General features: G+C 35.1%; 1 protein-coding gene across 2 annotated transcripts; it reads left to right on the top strand.

The window, feature by feature from the left end:
* Window positions 1–2,357: 2,357 nt before the first annotated feature.
* NR5A2_1 (Nuclear receptor sub 5 group A member 2) lies at window positions 2,358–19,902 on the top strand (the record flags this gene model as incomplete). Of its 2 annotated transcripts, XM_012937544.3 has the most annotated exons (10): window positions 2,358–2,860; window positions 3,137–3,439; window positions 4,526–4,675; window positions 8,624–8,858; window positions 10,580–10,986; window positions 11,656–11,923; window positions 14,490–14,995; window positions 15,536–15,838; window positions 16,750–16,915; window positions 18,630–19,174. In XM_012937544.3, exons 1-10 carry the CDS (start codon window positions 2,744–2,746, stop codon window positions 19,172–19,174), a joined length of 3,000 nt encoding a protein of 999 aa, XP_012792998.2. In that variant the 5' UTR covers window positions 2,358–2,743. The 2 variants fall into 2 exon arrangements, with proteins under 2 accessions (XP_012792998.2, XP_051067655.1); XM_051214478.1 differs by having other exon boundaries at window positions 2,358–3,439; window positions 18,630–19,902.
* Window positions 19,903–19,988: the final 86 nt, after the last annotated feature.

Here is a 19,988-nt window from a genome sequence, read left to right as displayed (position 1 = left end):
ACAAGTTTTCTCAACGAAATGGGTATTTATAAAGCAAACATTAAGTTGGTTTTAGTTTCCACCAACAGTTATCCGTTAAGATTGTCGGTATGCCTCCTCATAAAACGACGAAGAAAACGAAAATAAAGATTGCGCAAAAGTTTATTGATGCATTATTACCACTGGTAAAGAAAGAATAACATCAGATGCAGAAAGACAACTTTACAAGTCGTATATACACTGAAGTCGAAAACACAACGATGACGCTTTTATAGTAAACAGTACATGTCACGTCTCCACACTTAGTTATATTCCGAACCGTATCTTTTATTGTAAAGAATAGTGCACAAAGATAAGTGTTTGGGAAACTGCAGTCTTACTTAGTAGTTGATGATACTGAAGTAAAAATTGTCGCCTTTTCTCTCCACCATTATCATAAAGTGTTCACCATATTTCTCAATAGTCTGTTGTTTGTGCATCTTATGGCTTCGCTGAATCTGTATGTACTGTTCGCTCTGTCTGGGTAATGATATTGTCGTGTAATTATGGAAGTTATGTGTATTATCTGTCATTCATCATCTGCATTTTCTAAGAATATGATGAGTTGTACAGTTTATGCTTCGTAACTGATTAAGCGTACTTGTAAGAGTTCGTCTTCTTACGTATGCCAGCAGAATATGACGGCAAGAATATCGGCATTTTATAAATGTTCGACGCAAGCACTCGCAAGCGCTTGCATCCACTTCATAATGCTTGCCGCAGTCGATCATGAACAAACAGTCATCATTTTCGTATTCAATGTAAAGGAAACGCATCTTTTCCAACAAAGCCTTTAACCGCTCAAACAGAGTAAGTGGGTTAGTCAACGGAAGTAGTCGTCGCGGGGCATCGTGCTTATAGCGTCTACCGGTTATTATCGTTTCTTCAGCAGTTCTCCAAATCCACTCTCTGAATACTCTCTCAGTTCACTGTTTGGCCGCAATTTATCAAATACTTGCAGTCGCGTATAACAACCTGAAATATACTTCTATACACCTACCCGTGATGAGTTGAGCTTATATAGTCTTCGCATCAGCAGCTGTGACCTGCTTACCAGTTCGATCCTTAATACTTTCTATTAATTCATCAGTTTATATTGATTTCATTATCACCGGCTTCAAACTTTCTTTTTCATCTGAGGATCACAAATCACCTACGAACTAATACAAGGATGATTGTGAAGCATGTTGTATGATATTATGATATTCCTCACCGTCCAATTTTACACGGAACCTTGATTGGCAGTTTAGAAACTTAGACCTTAAACGTCATATGTTAGTTAAAGTTCTTACGGGTTTGATTCATTGTTAGAGCTTTTGGCTTACGTCTATGACCAAATGGGTGATGATACACTACAAACATGTATTTAAATCTCATGTCCTTCACCACTTTACTTTCACTGTGAATGTAATTAGTATGGGTAGTCCGAGAAGGGATAGAATTATTCTTCCATACTTTTTGGAATTCCTTTACAAAACTATCAAATTCAATCCACCTTCCGAAACGCCTGTTCACCAATATACATTGAAATGCCTCACTGCAAGCAGCACTTATTAATTATCAGAAATAGTTATTCCCTGAAATAATACTTTAATAACTGAAGAAAGTACTACAAACAATGAATACGTACGGGTCACTTGACATTTCGTCTTATACCTTGCGTAAAATACCGATTCACACAAACTTCGTATATATATATAACTTTTGAGTTATTCTCAATACGCTGCTCTATGGACCACACCAAATTCTAAACAAGGATAGTGAGATTCAGTGGAGAAATCGCTATCCCAGATCAAGATACGAGACAGAATTTTCAGAAGACTGCTGAAAGTAAATCAATCTTTGACTAGTTTAAAGCTGAAAAGGCGGCTTGAATATAGTTGGAGATTCGTAACAACAGAGTTATATGTTTAATGTAGTTGTGAATTCCAGTAGAAGCCAATAAAATTCATTGATATGGGACTTTTGTATCAAATGCTTCCGAGCCTTTGTAACATCAAATGAGACAACTTTGGTTACTTGAGAGCAATATTTCAAGTGACTGGTACGTTTTTGAAATGTGCTATGTTTTCAGCTCAACAGAGTTTGCCTCAGTAAATTGGAGCCGAAGAAGTATATGGGGTTAATTTTCAGGGTGGTCGCATCGGACGATTTACAGCAATTAAAACTAAAGAAATGAGAACTAGAAAATCACTGAAATTTCATGTTTCATTCAATCGATGAAAATGAAAGTAAGGTATTTGACACATACAATAAGTGAATAAAATACTCACTACGACCTATCTGAATGTCGTAGAAAATAGTAATTCCAAGTAAGCAAATTAGAAGAGGTTTACTGTCCGCCAAAAGTGACCATCGTCTTCAAAACGTATTGAGTATGAATTTAGATACTTCATATTACGCACTTAGATTTTACCCCAAAGGTTAGAAAAACTGAATTTAACATTTTGCACGTCGTTTAAGTAATGCAAACTGATTTCTCAAAGTCACCCAGTTCAAAACAAACTGGATGCCCATACTTATATGTATTTTGTCAATGACAGATTCTTAGAATAAACTTGTATTTCCAACAGTCAGTCAGAATGTCTAACATCTGTACATTGAAAGTTATCACAACACATCTAGACCCATGCGATAATTATTCATGATGCTCGCTGAGTAAAGCAGTGCCTGTTTAATAAAATGCTATGATGCAGTCCAATAAAGCTCTTCAGTATTGAAGATCATGTTCTTCATATCATCACTTATACTTTTAATACACCAAATATATTTCCTCGGCCGCAAAGTAAAAATTCAAATTTCGCCGTATTTGGTCGGCCATTTTTGTTTTTTCAGTCTTATGGTGAGTTGGTGTTGCATAAGTGTCTCTTACAGACGTGTTTCCTTTATTTATAACGTATTTTTATCGGTTTTTCGCCGCACTTACTGCTTATATCCTTGAAGGCTATGCCCTTCAGAAGACCTTCGAAGGTCATTTTGGAAGGTCGCTTGGGTTGACGTCCTTGCGGCTGATAGCTATGTCGAAATTCCTGTTTTTACGATTGTACATGTCAACTAAACAGCATCTACTTATTCTCCCCCATTCAATGAAGGGTCTTATGTAACTTTCTGTTCCTAGTTAAATGAAGGAATGGCAGCGTCTGAAGTCACGAGTCCAACAGATATCCAAGATGATTTAAAGAATGAAAGCTTGGAGGCTACTGTATCTCTGGATAAACTCATAATGGGAGGTGCACCAAAGTCATCGGGATCAGTGTCTACCAGTGATGATCATGTGCCTGCCACAACTTACGTTACAATCCATCTCCCGGACGGAACCCAAGGATCAACTCTGAGTCAACAAAAATTGCAGGAACTTATCATGCACTTGTCCCAGTCTGGTCAGATTCAACTACGAGAAGATAGCAAGATTGTGATAGATGTAAGTCAGCTCATCATGATGAGCTATTACTGCTAAATAATGCCGTAATTTCTGTATTCCTCTTCGGTCATCCACTTAAACTTGCAGTGGCTTCATAATAACACTATTATCTGTAGTTATACGTAATCATTATGCATCTAAATATAACTGCCAGTCCTATTTGCGTAGTCTTTCTACCTGCCTGTGATCATTTTTGATATAATTTAAAATTCTAAAGCCATAGCCCGCTATGCTATTTTTCTTCATGAACTCCAGTCGTATTACTCGCTGACATTCTTGGCTCCCGTAAGTTGGCAAGGTATGCTAGGCCTTACAAAAACTTAAGTCCAACGTTTTTCAGAGTTTTCCCATATAGATTATGACGATTTGCAATTGAAACAGATACTATCGCTAGATACTAGAACAGACTAAGATCTGCACTGAACGGCTAGGTCATTCATGGTTTTACTCATGCTAAGTTCCCCAGTACGTCATTGTCTTTGGCTTGGAGCAGTAAAGTATTGTTAAGACGAGCTATCAAGTGACGGTAGGTCATCATGAAGACATCTTACTTATTTGGTTAACTGACCACGAAATATGGTTCAATCAGACTCTGAAACGAATGAATCATTACTGCGGTTTTTAATATAATGATGATATTTAGATCACCTCAGTGACTGAACTAGCAATATTGGGTGTACTTTGTAACAGTAGGTGGAGTAAAATGGACGTATGTGTACTGACCCCAACTCACGATCAAAGCATATTATAATTTGGATATCAGAATTTCGGAAGTGATCAAATTTCCTTCGTATTAAGTATCGCTCAATTTAAGTTGGAAGTCATTTATTGGTAACGTTGACAGCTCCTGTGATGCATGTTAAAGCATGATATTTTGTAATGCATCCTGAAATTAAGTTACTGAGTTATTTGTGTTTATAAAATAGTTGAAGCAATGAATATGTGAGGATCTGTACTGAATAATGAAAATTGACTATTCGATGAATGACTGTAAAGTGTTGATCTTACTGTTTAATTTTTCCTACTTGGTCTTATCGTAATTAACTTAATGATGTTTTCTAATGACTTTATTCCCGGCGAATCCAGCTTAAATTCAGCGGTAAGTCGGGTGACCAAGGGGTTCAAACAAAATTGGAAAATTCTTCGCTCCAACACTCTGCCGTATCTAGTGGTACGGCATCCCAAATACAAACCATAGCTTCCAGCATCCCTCATCGTGTTTTACAGGTTGGCAGCGTAAGTTTGATAACAAAATAGTTTAAGTATTAGCTATAATTTTGCCCAAGTTTAGTACTTGTTTGTTTAATCTATGGTTAAATAATCACAATACTCGTGTAACATATTTCAGAGTTATCTGTACTTATTAGTGGTAAACGCCACTTTTGTGGTAAAAATTATTGGAACACCTTCAATGGTGTTTGATCTACTCATCCTAAACTTTTATAAGACGTTTTTAAATATCTGCTAGTAGGATAGACTTCTCTTTTTTGTGCCCACCATAATCATATTTGTAGCAGTATGACTAGCGTCATAAATGTGTCTAATTATCAACTTGAAGTGTGTTATATTTTCATTGTGTAACTGGGTACACGGTTTGCAGTTAGGTGATAAGATCTTTCTCTCTAATGTTAGAATTTGCCTGCTTTCCGTATCGTCTACATAAAACTATAGATCCCGTTGTGCTGTAAAGTTAATTGCAAAGACCGAACGAAAGTTCGGACTTTAATTGTGAGCCTCCTTTGACCGACCAGTTTTCATATGTTACATAAGTTTCTCCAGGCACCATCATAATATTTACAGTAAACATTGGCCCACTTATTTTCGAGATCGGGATGTTTTCTGGCTAAACAGTGGTTATTCTACAGTTTTTGAATTGAGATCTTAAAACTATACGGCTTTTTAGGTGGGAAGATAGTTATTTCCCCATCAGTATGAATATCGTTACTTTCATCTATTCTTGTCAATTTCCCCAGTGTATCCATATAGAGCGTAGCATGTTGGAATGATACACCCTAAAGTCGGATTCAAAGTTTTTCCCTATCTTTGATCAATCAAATTGTAGTAGATATTATCTGTTCCTTTATATCAGCCCAGTTCTCTAGTTCGTGTTTTTTTAAATCCTAAACTTCACTACTATCTTTTCCATCTATTAATTTCTTTCTTACGTACCTTCATGGCTGATGTTGTTTGATAAATAAAAGTATTCTATCTTCGACTAACATGTAATTATCCGATTCCCAGTGTGGAATGGACTGTTGATCGTCATTATTTAGTCGTTTTAACTGCATATCCCCACACCGAGTGTTACTTATTAGAATAACCGAGATATCAGGTGAAAAAAAGAACGTCACCATATTTGTCTTTATTGTCCTTTATCCCAATGAATAAGTAAAAGCAGGGATTCTTGTGTGATAAACAAAACGTCTGAAGTAGTAATGGGTTGGTAGAAAGTTAGGGGTGGACAATCCAAAACGTGACGTTACTCCATGAAACCTTTGGTTGTTGGGTTGATCCATGTAAGTAGGTTCAGACTTCCTATTTGGGTTGGGTGCGATTATCGTAACCAATGACTAGAGACTATATGTAACGTCTCATAACCGGTCACAATGGTATAGATCCATTCACTTTTTTCTGTTCCCTAGACCTTAAGTTTTAAAATCATTTACTCTCTATTCCATGGGTAATGTCTTCGTTTCGGTCAGATTTTCTGTGCCTTATTTTTAACGACATATAGTACCACTATTTCTGCTACTTTAGTATCAATCTTTTTGACTTTACCTCATTGTATTGATGTATTTTGGCGACCTGAGCCGATTTATATGTCAAATCCTACTTTACTTGTGACTGACTAACTTGTGATGATCGTAGAAAAACTAATCTGACTAACATTTTCCAACAGATCCCATGCCTTCTACAGAACTCGGATTTTAACCAACCGCTATTTTCTCTCCGTAATCTAAAGACAACATTTCACTCGTTTAGTCAAAAAGCCCAATGGACGTTTTTGACTTTAAAGCGATGGCCAAAGAAAGTTATTGCACTAATCAGGGCACTCTATCCAAACTTGTAGTGATGTAAGTGACTATGCAGATGTATCAACAACTTAGCATCATTAGATTTCATCAAGGATATCCACTGTTACTATCCTTGGTCATATTTATCAAAACCTTACCCATGGAAGCAGTTATGTTTGTTCCAGACTTTTCAAAGACCGATTTCTAGTTGGGAAACCAACTAGCCGATCTTAAAAATACAGGCGACACAGTCTTAATAAGCGAAAGCCTGAAAACAATTTAGAATCCTCTGAACCCTCGGGAAAAAACCAAAAAATGTTGGATACGCCCTTTGGACTCGTCTAACGTGAGTTGGTCTTCTAAAACTGATCTGGAGCAACGACTACTATTTGAGTTTGTGAATCACTTTAACTCCCAAACACTGGATAGAAGAAATTAAAAGTAAACAAGAACACAAAATATACTATTATACAGTTATAGAGCATTCAATAGTAGATAACTGTATGAAAACATAAATAGATGGTAATCCTATATCAGAATATTGTTGGCGCTGCCGAATAGCCGATATTTTTAATCAATATTGATATTCTCTGTAAGATCCCAAAATTCACTCAGCACTAAGGACTAGAAAACATGAAAGGTGCTATTCAGTAACCTAATGGTATAAATGATTCAATTTTTTGGGAGATCAATGACCTGGATGACTTGATGATAACTTATCAGTCAATCAGTCATGCACAGTGTTAAAATTTAGCACGTTTAGGCATCAGTTTAAATCGCCACGTCATATTTTCACGACAAGGTGAAATTATCCAAATAAATCTCAGTAGTAATAATAGCCGCATCAATGAGTTATGTCTAAATGAATATTTACAAAATCGTTAGGTAAAAATCGAGAAAGTGGACAGTCCTGATGAGCATCAATTGCTATTATTAATTCTAATCACAGTTTACCGTAGGCTTTAACTCCAGTAGTTTTCAAGTAAACAGCCTGTACAAAGTTTGTACACTTCGGTACAAGTTTCTTTGGTAAATTGTCATAAGCTGTCGAGTGCTGCCGGGAGATCAAAAATAACACCACAGTCGGACGTCGGTAGGCACGTCTATGTTCTAAAACATGATGAAAGGTGAATACTTGATCTACACACGTCCAAATTTAACACCGGCCTAATTTTCCCTGGTTTGCACTTCATGCTAACATCTGTGACTGCAGCACTGGGTAAGGGATATTTGAGTATTTCTAGGAACATCCGTTTCATCAACCTAGCAGATATTACTTACCGTTGAATCCTAACCAGAGTTTTCTGTCGATCTCGTGGTCATCTAGCACAAACAAAGTACTCCGCGCTAGTTACCCTACTAATTACATCACATTTGGATCTGTAAAATTCGGTGAGACAATAAGACAACCTGATATTAGTTAATGTAAACTACTTGTTGATTTATCGCACAGCAATCGGATTGGATTTTCATGAAATTATATCACAGTTTGGTCATTTCTTTGTTATTGACAAAGGGCACTTTTAATTTTCAGAGACATGTCTCATCTAGTTTTGACTTGTATATTCGCATTTAAACTAACTTTTCATCACTTCTGTATTATATGAGCTAAAGTATCGCGAGACTTCGGAATTTACCTCCATAAGTTAATAGCGTACGTCATCTCATAACGGGTTTTCGTTAAATATTTTGATTTTATATGTCGAAACTTATAATTCTAAACCAGAAGCTAGCTTTACATGAATTATATGCTTCTTTTTTAGAATATCATTATTAAGCAAATTTCAAAATCTTGACTGCTTTAAACTGGTGTAATAATGTATATTTTTTTAGTAATGCTGATTCGTTCAATGTCTGTATATTATTTCTGACTCCCTGCTAAATTATCGTCTCTGAGTAAAGTCAGAAAATACATTTCATTTCCCAATATCATCTGAATGATTGGTATGCTAGACAATAAAACTCCAGTGTTATTATTTCTGTCGGATAGTTCAAAATTAAATTCTCTGTTTTAGACGGTGTTCCGGAACTACAATTTAGTCATATCAAGTTTTCAGAATACCGCATAAATAATGTCAATTAGTTGTCATCATTTCACATACCTTTTTGCTCAATAACCGAAGTATAATATTACTACATATATCGCTTTGTACTTTACCTTCTTTTCTAGTCGGGTTCCGATGGAGTTCAAATTGTACGCACTATACCTTCTTTTGTTAGTTCTACCACTCAAATAATTTCATTTCCCACCGTTGCAACACAACAACCAGTCGCAGCCCAGTCAAGCAATCCTAGACAACAAATCCAGCAACAACCTACTTACATTCTAGTCCCAGCAGCTCAGCTAGCAGGTGGTGGAGAGAATCAGGTGTTTGCAAGCACACCTATACGTGCTGTTACAGCAGGTAGGCGAAAATTAATTTTAAATTGATTCGCATTCGCATATATTATGTTTGCACGAGATGCCTTTTTTAATTTCGAGTATAATTATTCAGACATTACTTACATCAGATACAACACTTACCTATTTTCACCAAATCTGTAACTATTCTTTTGCTATCGAATACTTGAATTAAATACCCCTTACTATTAGTATTCCTTCTGAATGGAGCATCGTTTAGCTTCTATAACTACATTTGAAGGCTTTTTGTACCATTGACTAGTATGCAATCATTTCATTGTGTTCAACTGAGATATGTTTTGTTTCGCTTGTTGTCCTGGATTAATAGATTGTATCATCGTGATAGTTTTTTTTTAATTTTTTGGTTGCATTAGCTAGTAGTTTACCAGTAGAATTTAAGATGCTCATTTCCTTCTATCTGAAAAATCAGTTCTATATACCTCAAATATTAGTGTTATAACTTGTGAACCTGTGTGCCCTGTTTATTGTATAACTCAACGATACCGCCAATCAGAGATCAGCGAATTATCGATCGAACTGGTGACGCATAAAACACGTGCGCGCAGCCTTAGAGTCCTTATTGGTCCTGCTTTCCGCCTAGCCCAGCCATTTGAATCCAGAACACCAATCTTAGCCTCTGCAATATGAATCATTTATTTCAAGCATACTGGGTTTATATATCAACCAGACAGACCACAACGTACCATAAAATATGAAAAAAATTGTACAAGAATTAGCCAAATGTGGCTGTAAATGAGGGAGGTAGTAATTAATAAACAAGGCATAATTCAAGAATGGTAGATCGCATAATAATAGTTCATAGGTAAAAAAAGCTCATTATGAGAGGGACATGAATATGAACAGTTTAGTTATTTGACAATTATACGATAAAAATATACTCATAGTATTGGCCCATAAATGGATCCCAAAAATTACCATTCATTATTCTTATCGGGATATAACAGTTAGTTTCCTCACTGAGAATCGAACTTAGAATTCTCATTACCAGAGGTTACTATAATGATTGGATTAAATTGTATTTGAGTTATGTCTTAATTGAAGTCTGTAAAGTTCCAAGTCTAGGTTTGCTCCGATGGATGTGAATGATTTCCTAATTTAACCAGATGGTTCATCATGAAGTATCGCCTATCGAAGTAACCTTCATGATGTCTCAGATATTTACATCTATTATTGGTAATACACACAGAAATTTTACCAATATAATTTCATGCAGTTGGTTCCTTTTATGAATATGAATAAAGTCAAAACAACAATGGAGGTATAATAACATAAATTCATTTTATTTTTTAGTTCCTCAGTTGCTTACAACTGTATTCGTATTAAAATACAACATTGAGATACATGAAGTTGTAAACCTTAGTGACGGAGAGAATTGAAATAATAACGATTACTAGTAATAACTATATATAATCATAGGTGAGGTCATTTTAAAACGAAATTCAGGAACATAAAAGTGAGGTAGTAATTACACTTAGTCCGAAAACTGGTAAAATGAATTGTGTAACAATTGAAGAATTTATGGAAGTTTAAAACTGTCTGAAAACAGGTGTAGAAAAAAAATAAAGCGATGAAGAGCTGATGATGTGGGATTCGAAATCGATAAGTTGAGTTACGTTATAAGTTGCTTCACTGTGAATCACCCAATCAGTCATAAACTGTAAATGACAGGGATGAAATTAATAACTATACGTTTTCTGTTTCTAGGACACACAATGCTTCGCACTTCTGGAATAGGTATTAATAATAATCAAAATATTAACACAAGCAGTGTTAATTTAGGTTCAACTGATCGAAGTATTATTCTAGTACAACAACCAGTTGCTGGGACTAGTATTCACGTTGGTTCTACAGGTTCAATCGTTCCTGGTTCAAGTAGTGGTAGTGGTACCACTTTAGTTCCTTTACGACAATTAGGCGTATCTACTTGTGGCGGCAATGGATTGGTGTCTAGTGCAGGTTCTACTCGTCTTATTGGGTCAAATGTTGGTATTGAGCTGTTTTCGAGTACAGTTGGATCACGATCGTCCCAAGGTCAAGGAGGTTCAATGGGATTGGTAACAATTTCAGCGAATGCAGGTGTATCTGGGTCCTCATCCTCCGGAACTCCTCAGGTATCGTTGTTTTTGTTACCTAAAGTAGCTAACGATATGTTATTATTCTTCTGAATTTGTGATTTTATCCTTCATACACTTTATTTCACAAGCCTGTTCACTGTAATTAATATTGTTTCCATACCATTCGTTTTTGGCTTGTTAGATTTAAAGATTGATGCTTAGCACATAAGCAGTTTACATTTTTGTCTCTTAACTGATTAGTGTTAATCCCATTTACAGAAAAAAGGATTTCTATCACATTTTTCATAAAAATGCAGACGCGCATTCAATATAGGTGATGTTAATATCTTGGTTGTGTTCTCACTTAAACCATATCATTTTATAATTTTCTTCATTCTGTTTCTTCACAATATCGTCATTTAACTTTGTGTAGCGTACGTGTTGAAGCTGCGTTGTATCAAGTCTTTTGTGTGTTATAGAATAAATAATATCTATAAAAATGATATCGCCTCAAATTTTAATCTGTATTGAACAATTCAGTCGTTTTACATCCATTACTGATTATCGCTAATTCAAACACGAGTTTTGTATAAGTTGCACATTGGTCTCCATAATATTCAGTTTTATTCTGCACAGTGTGGTCAGTTCTTGTTTTAACAAAATACCTGTTTTATTATACCTGAACCTCCTCTCCTTTCAACATTCTCTTCTGGTTAATGTTTTCAGCGTGAGTCAACTTGGCAGCAATATGTCAAACAGTTCACGAAACTGGGTCCCTGTCCAATCTGTGGGGATAAAATCTCTGGTTATCATTATGGGATATTTTGTTGTGAATCCTGCAAAGGCTTCTTCAAACGGACTGTTCAAAATGCTAAAAGATATGCCTGTCATCGCCCTAATGCTTCTTCTCGATGTGAAATAAATGTAGCTTCACGCAAGAAATGTCCAGCTTGTCGCTTTCTAAAATGTGTAGATAAAGGAATGCGTATTGAAGGTAGGTAATCTTGGTCTGTGAACTATGTAGGTCTAAAGTAGATTAAGATTGCCTAATTACCATACAATATATCTTTGCCAGAGCATTTTACTACTAATCGTTTTTGGTTTTTACCATAATATCTATTTATGGTACGTACATTGACTGATCTACTTTCATAGACCCTTTATAAACTATACTTCATCTAACGTTTCAGCGATGGATCATTCTGATGACTTATCTATCGACATAGTTGTATTTGTTGAGGACGCTGGCAAAATGTATCTATTGAATGCCTTGCATGCGTTATCTCCTAAATGTAAAATGTTGCTCGACGACTGTTCAGCCTCAACATGTAAATTAATAGTAAGAGATGAATTATTTGAACGCGTCAGTCTGGTAAGATTGTGAATCTTGATCAACTGAGTTGGTTAAGAAATAAATTACTTACTCCCAAAAACTTACCATGACGCTCGGTGTTGGCTGGTGTAGTAGGCGTAAGTTGACAGAAAGCTAGGGGGCAGTCAAAGCAAAATGTTGATTCAATCCATGAATTCATTGACTGTTGATATGAGTCATTTTAGTGGATTCATCTGCCTAGTTAGGGTCTGCGAGATAGTCTCGACCAGTGGTTGGAGCCGTTGTGTGAAATGGCTCAGAATCGGTCGTAGTGACGCAAATTCAATCATTATATTCAGTTCTGATATTCTTTCGTGTAAACTTTTTCATTCTCAAGCTATAATGTGATTGTTTGACCTTCCTCATCATCATTGGTATCATGACTATTCCGACTGCCCCACAATTAATCTAGCTCATGTCGTTTTTTCCAACCGTTGTATACAGCTTGGTAAAACGCATACTTTTTCCCGGTCCTATGATGATTAGAGCTGACTACTTGATATATTGACAGTCAATATGTTCTGTAAGGTTAATCTTTTCTCTCGGGAGTCTTTGGTTCGATACTCGTAATGTAATGCAGATAGGGCTATTGTACAGTGTAACCCTCCTTTAATAAGTAAACATATCTTTCCTATTTCTAAAAATGTCGATAGTTGGAAACGTTGAACGAGCTTTAATTATCCGTACCAAACTTCATGTAGTTACTGAATGGTTATAACAAATATAATTCTATAAATCATGTTAGTGATCACTGTGAAATTTCCATCCTTTCTTATAGATTGGAACGTTTAGTGAACTAGGTTTAAATAAGTTTAACTCCCAAACTATAACTAAGAATTCAGTTTAGTTGATAATCATAGACTACCACTCTCAAACACTTCAACAGTTAACTTATTGGAGCTGACTACTTTATAGACCTGGATTTGATAGTATGGTTTTCAACATCGTAATGATATGAATAAATATCAACTGCAGGGTAGTTGGAAGTCAGTCTAGCTGCTCTTCAAAACCCTCCACCAATCTTCCTAGTATCCTAGTCTGAATGTTACACAAAAAGCTTACCTTTCAAAACGTAGTTCAAATATTTATTAATTCAAATGAAGGTATCAAGGTTTTGTATCTTTCTTGCTTTCTACTGAATTTTGTCAACCAACTTATTGTAACAAACTACGTATCATACCAAACTACTTCAGTATAAAGACTTCCATTCTACTTTCAAGTCCTTAGCTAGTTCTTCCCTGAATGTACTTTTGACATAATAATTTTTTAGATAAACTCAAGTCTTCCTGTAAGGCAAATACATTCGTGTTCACAAGAAAACATTATCAAAGTCCAAAATATGTTCTGATGTGGGCGACAATTCTTTATTGATTCGATACGACGATATCTGTATGACTTACGTCCAATTTTTAATTAATGTTGAAAGTCACTAGATCTGTGTTTTTCTCTTTCCAAATCTGGTACTCCCTATAAATAAATGGTTGATAATTAGTAAGGTGAATTGAAGTAATGTTAACAGTGTGCGGGTAATTAGTACTTCCTGGCTAAACTGCATTACAGAATGATCTTTTCTCTTGATAAGCCTGGAAAAGGAACTGAATTAGTGTTCATAGTCTCATCATCTTAGAGGCGTGACAGAGCAGTTCAATATATAGCTGTTTGAATTCTCTCAAATACAATCTTTTTCAGAATATTTACTGTCCGTTAGTGTTCACCCTATAAATTTTAACCTTTACTCTGGGCATCGGAAATTAATAGATCAATATCCTACTTTCTTTGATTCAACTTTTTCTGAGACAACAAAACTATCAGACGTACTTGTTGGCTGTGATAGACGCCTTACTACTATCAAATCTACTGTACAGTCATTATTGAGGCACCATCACGAGACCTAAAATTTACTGATTTTGTTCATATCACTTACCAACTAACTTATCATAGTCAATATAGTTCAACTGAACTATCAAAACCACTGCGTCAAGGTAACAGCTACAATTGTATGTCGACTCAAACTATTCCTAATACCAGATGTTGTAAGTTCTTTATCCAAGATGTTCAAGAGTTTGTAATCTAATTTTCCTACATGTAAAATAGTAAAGTATTTGCTTATTTTCGCTGTATCTAAAGATATTAACATTCAGTATGCTAGATAACTTTTCGCTTTGTAAATCATGAATTCCTCGCATAGCTATTCGTTCGGATCGTACACGTGGTGGACGTAGCATGTACCCTGGTTCACGTTATCTGCGTCAGATTGCAGCACGGGTTAGTGGGACTCACTCTGCTCCTGGTCTGGGCCTCTCTAATTCAGCTATGGAATTTTCAACTTCAGATCTCGATGGGAGTATGCTACGTGGATTGACGGACCAAAGTATTATGTCAGATGATGCGGATCAACTTTCTTGCTCTGTTGTCGGACTTGCTGCTCATACTCTAGGCCCTGATGGTTTGCCAGCTTCAGAAGACGCGGGTGGTGGTGTTTATCTGGATCCTGGTGTTCTCGGTACTCATGATAATGATGATGAAGAAATAGATTCCGGTAGTCTACGTGTTGAACCAAACATTTTAGAATGTGGAAGCGGAATTGTCGGTGGTACTAATTTCTCAACAAATGTTTCGCCGTATTTAGGTAGACAGGTAATTATCGGTGGTTCAAACGAGTCGATTCCACGTACTAGAGAACAACTACCAAAGGTAGGTTTCTGTTTTGCCTTTATATGCTATTTGTTCTATTACTTGAAGACAATCACATTATTTTGTTGTATCTGAGTTGGGCCAATCGTCATTTGTTGCTGCATTGTGTCACTAGCTCTATCACAATTTCATACCATTAGTTTTCTCATAGATATCTTTTGTATGAATTCCTGCGTTGATGCTGTTAGCCACACAGTTAAGTGATTGAGGGTAGTTGACTCTCAGGCCTTGAAACTAGGTTCCCTCGAGATTTTAGGTATTGCTTGCTGATGAATATTAGCTAGGTCCAGGGCTCTCTGTCGGCTCCTTCCAACCACCTAACAAAGCCATCACTAGTATCATTTTTTTCAACCAAAAATCCTCTCTTCAAAGCGTAAAATAGATCATATCGTACAATAATGAAGATGCTAATAAAAACAATGTGTTAGGGGAATAACAGATAGTTATTAAGATGTCGTTTGTTTCTGTTACCACGAGTTGCTTCAGAAGACCATAATTTGTATTATAAGTGACTCATTTTATATTTCCTATGTACCCTAGATTATTCGGGATATTCTCCTTGTGGAGGAGACCATAGAAGCGGAACCCGAAGATTCACTAGAAATCGATGCTGCGGTTGCATCAGAAACTGCAGCACCTGAGGGGGTTTCAGATGACGAGGCAGCTGTGTACCGCGCACTGTTGAATTTGGCAGACCAACGTTTATATCGAACAGTACGTTGGTCTCGAGCACTTCCAGACTTTTCTATACTCGACACGGATGATCAAATACTTTTAATACAAAATTGTTGGGCAGACTTACTGTGTCTTGATTGTTGCTGGCGCTCTTTGCCCACTCCTTCGGTAAGTATTTAAATTTCTTTGTGTGTGTATATCGTCAATAATTGATTGTATGTCTTGTGATACCACTGCAAATCCCATTCGATTGACTGGTTATTTGGCTTTCGTAGCATTACACTTCAGTAATGCAGTCATAATGAATATGTAAGGTAACATAAACAGAGTTATTATCTGATGAGTTCTCAGGTTAAATAGTTCAATTCATTTTATAATATACTAAAAATGATAACTATTTTCGTGAAGTGGTTTTACTAGATGTTTGTTTGGTGTAATACATCTTGAATTAAAACAGGATTCATTATGTTACATTTGATCTATCAGAAGATATTCACCAAACACAACTTACTTGACTAGAGGGCTTAAACATTTTGGTACAATTCTTAAATAATTACTTGTTTATGTATGTTGTTGCTTTATTATTTATTTTTTAAGATCTAAAATATCGGAAAAATTTGTGTATTTGTAGGGTGGAATTACTCATACTTTCACAAAACTCATTATTTTGTATCAATGTGCTCATTTTTTCACTGTCTTTTGGTTTGTATAAAATATTTTCTCTCTCTTGTTGGTTTTCCTTTAAACAACTGAACTGTTTTGAAGCGACTTAATTTCCCGGATCGATAAATTTTTGGACAAATTAGAAAAATTATTCTTATCCTAACGGTTAGCAATCGGTTTTGAGTACTCGATTCTATATTATGATTTCAAAAGGAAAAAAAAACACTTCAATAGTTTAGATGACCAGCCAATTAACACACATTTTCGTCGTTCCTTTCAAAATATTAATTACCTTAACAATTTGAACATATTTTATTTATTTAATCTAGTAGACCGTACGAGTATTGTGTCAACTGTGATTTTAATGTTATCAATGTAGCCTATTATTATTCTATAAATAAATGTATTATTCCTAGGAAATTCGTCTCACCTCAAGTAAATGTATCAATCTTGAAGCTGCACGTGAAATGGGTGCTGAAGAAATAGTTGAGAGAATTTTACAACTCACTCAATCTTTAACAAGATTACAACTGGATATTGTGGAATATGCATGTTTAAAGGTCATTGTCCTCATGCAACCAGGTGGGTTCTTTTTTATTTTACTTTCAAAATAATGGAATGTAAATCAATCTTGTTTTTTTTTCTTTTTGGAACCTAATGATATAGTAGGCTCATTGAATGAAATCTTTTAGTAATTCACATTTGTATTCACTTCGAAAGGTTTTTAATTTGATCGAATTTCTATCGATAATTCTTCATTTTGTGTAGTTTCAACTTCATCAAAAGAAACACTTATTTTTCCTATTCAGTTGTTTTAGCTATCTCAACAATGTTAGATTAGAAGGCTGTCCAAGGTTAATCTTATGTGTTGAAATTGTGGAAGATATTATCTAGTATATATGATGACATTTCAACTACTGTTTGTAATGTTGCATTTTCTAAACTGAGTAGAAGAGATCAATCAGTCGTTTATTTTGGGACGGACGGTACAAAATATTGAACAATAATGTAATGACACAAAGATTCGAAAAAAACCTGTGAAGGTAATCATTCACAAATAAGGTTATTAAAACGCATTAATCTAATACTTGTAGGATGACTTCAGAAAGACTTAATTCAGGATGAAGTATACAATTTTCGGTATTTTCTAGAACAACTGTGGAGGCTTTCTAATTTAACTATTCAGCTCAAAAAACGCGACGTTAATATATATACTAATCAACTATTTAAGGCGGTCTGGAGTGCTGCTGGAAGGTACGACGGCGATTTTCGCTTTTCAGATGCTCATATTGCAGAACCATGAGTTTTGTAGGCCATGAAAAGGAAACTGCATTAGTAGTGGTCTTGAAGGTGTGGAGGCATGACCAAAAAACCTAAGGGATAACTGTTTAGGGCCGGTCACATACGGCATTATTGCGAGTTTTTAATAATATTAACTCGTAGTTCAAAAGCCCTACTTCCAGATATAGAAATCTGTGGAGTTATGTGAGCTGTGACCTTTTTGTAGTTCATGTTTTCTATTAATTCTTTCCTTTGTGACAGAGTGACATCGCTGGATGTACTGGTTATCTGAGGAATAAACTATCATTACTTTCAAGTACGATCAACAGTATGACTTCGTCCTGAGGCCTTAAGTTGCTATTTATAGTCTTCCTGAATGGTAGGACTTTAAGGAATAAACGTTACAACTAATATTGCTCGATTGTTCGTCATGATAGGCAAGCACAATCAACACGTCAAGGTAGTATCCATGTTCAGGATTTGACTCGACAGTTTTATCTCGCTGTGCTAACATGGTGTACTAACGTAAACCAAAGCATGTGAATTCCAGTTTCCATATGATGGCTTGATAAACTATACTGATGTCAACCTCTTCAGATAAAATTTATTGACGACTCTTTCGTGACACATCTCATGCTTAAAGGAAAAATATCGGACGAACATTTCTGAAGAAAGTATGAACTCTATTTAATAAGAAACTATAACTGATTACGATGTACACTGAGAATATTTAGCCTACTACAACAATGGGTAAGCAAATAACTTTTAGATTAACATTACAGCCAGTTTATAACCACTAAATTCCTGTTAAAACAATTATAGATTGATTATAATGGAAAATTATCTAACGGTTATGTTATAAACACAAATAAATAGCGATTAGTGATAGTAGACAAGTGTAGTTTAATAATGTGAATTTTAATGATAGAAGTGTACATTATTTCTAAGTTAAGCGTTTCTGATATGCTAACTGGTTTACAACTAAACATATATTTTGACTATTTTGAAAAATCAGATTTGAATAATTTAAAAGCAAGTTCTCAAGTTCGATCCTATCAAGAATCTGTTCGGCGATTACTAATGGATTATGTCACCAAGTCATCACCTGATATAAATGATAAGTTTAACAAATTGATCAATCGAATTCCTGAACTACGCAAAACAAGTCAGGCTGCTCGTTTGATGCTTGTTGATTTGGATCTATCTTCTTATTTATCAACTAATTCTCTTCTAATGGAACTTTTACGCAGTGATATTCAACGATATACACCAAATAATGGATCACACAATTCGACAGAATCTACAACAGCAGTATCAATGCAAGGTTCTACCAATTCCGGTATAAAAACTGTCTCAGTCACTTTAGGGGCTGACACTGCAGAAAATCAAGGGGAGAATACTACAGTTACAATGGTCCCATCATCAGGCGTTACTGATTTATTATCGTTACCTAATCATACTACAATTACAACAGTAACAGAGAGTAGACTAGATGAAACGATCACCAGTAATAGTAATACTTCACTGACTACTTCTGAAGTTGATGTTATTTCTAAATAGTTCAACTTTTTTTATGAATATTTGTTATTATTATTATTATTATTGTAATGATTATTAGCTGCCCATGAATATTTGATTTATACATTGTACTCGTTTTCTCACTGTTTCACGCGCCACATTTGTATAAATGGCACTTACAATGTTATTTCTAATATCTTCGTTAGTATACATGCCAGCACAGATTTTACTGTAAATACTTTCCATTTTGGTAAATAACTAATTTTCCAAATATTACTCGCTGTTTTTCTTGTTTTCGGGAACTTTGTGAATAGTTGTGGTTTTCACAACCAACTCTGTCAAAGTTGTTTAGGCGCTCTTTTACACAGGCATATGTATGTGTTCTTAGTACACAGATTTTCCTTCATTATTTCCCTCTAATCCCGGTTATCTGTTGTATTCTGTGCACCATTACATCTAACATATGTACATATATAGATATATTACTGATGTTTATGTCAGTAGCTTAACTCTTTGTTCTTTTTTTAACCACAAGTTTCGCATATATAATTTTCTTTTCAATATATACATATTACCATCAATAACAATCAGCACATATAAGTATGTCGCACTTATCGCTAAATGTAACTATATTCACACTGTTAAATATTGTGGTCAATTTACTATACGTTTAGGAACAAATTTATCAAGGAAGAAATGTTATTCGTTCTATTTTTCAGTTTTAATAGCAGATTAGTTTTTCTGCGTTTTCATCTTCCGTTCCTTTTTATGAATATATATATATATATATATATATATATATATATATATATATATATATATATATATATATTTGTTGATATTTTATCTAGAAAGA

The sequence above is a fragment of the Schistosoma haematobium genome, chromosome 2, assembly GCF_000699445.3.
Source record: "Schistosoma haematobium chromosome 2, whole genome shotgun sequence".
In the NCBI taxonomy this organism is placed as follows: domain Eukaryota; kingdom Metazoa; phylum Platyhelminthes; class Trematoda; order Strigeidida; family Schistosomatidae; genus Schistosoma; species Schistosoma haematobium.
Note: the sequence above shows the minus strand (reverse complement) of the source record. Positions and strands in the feature narration are given on the sequence as shown.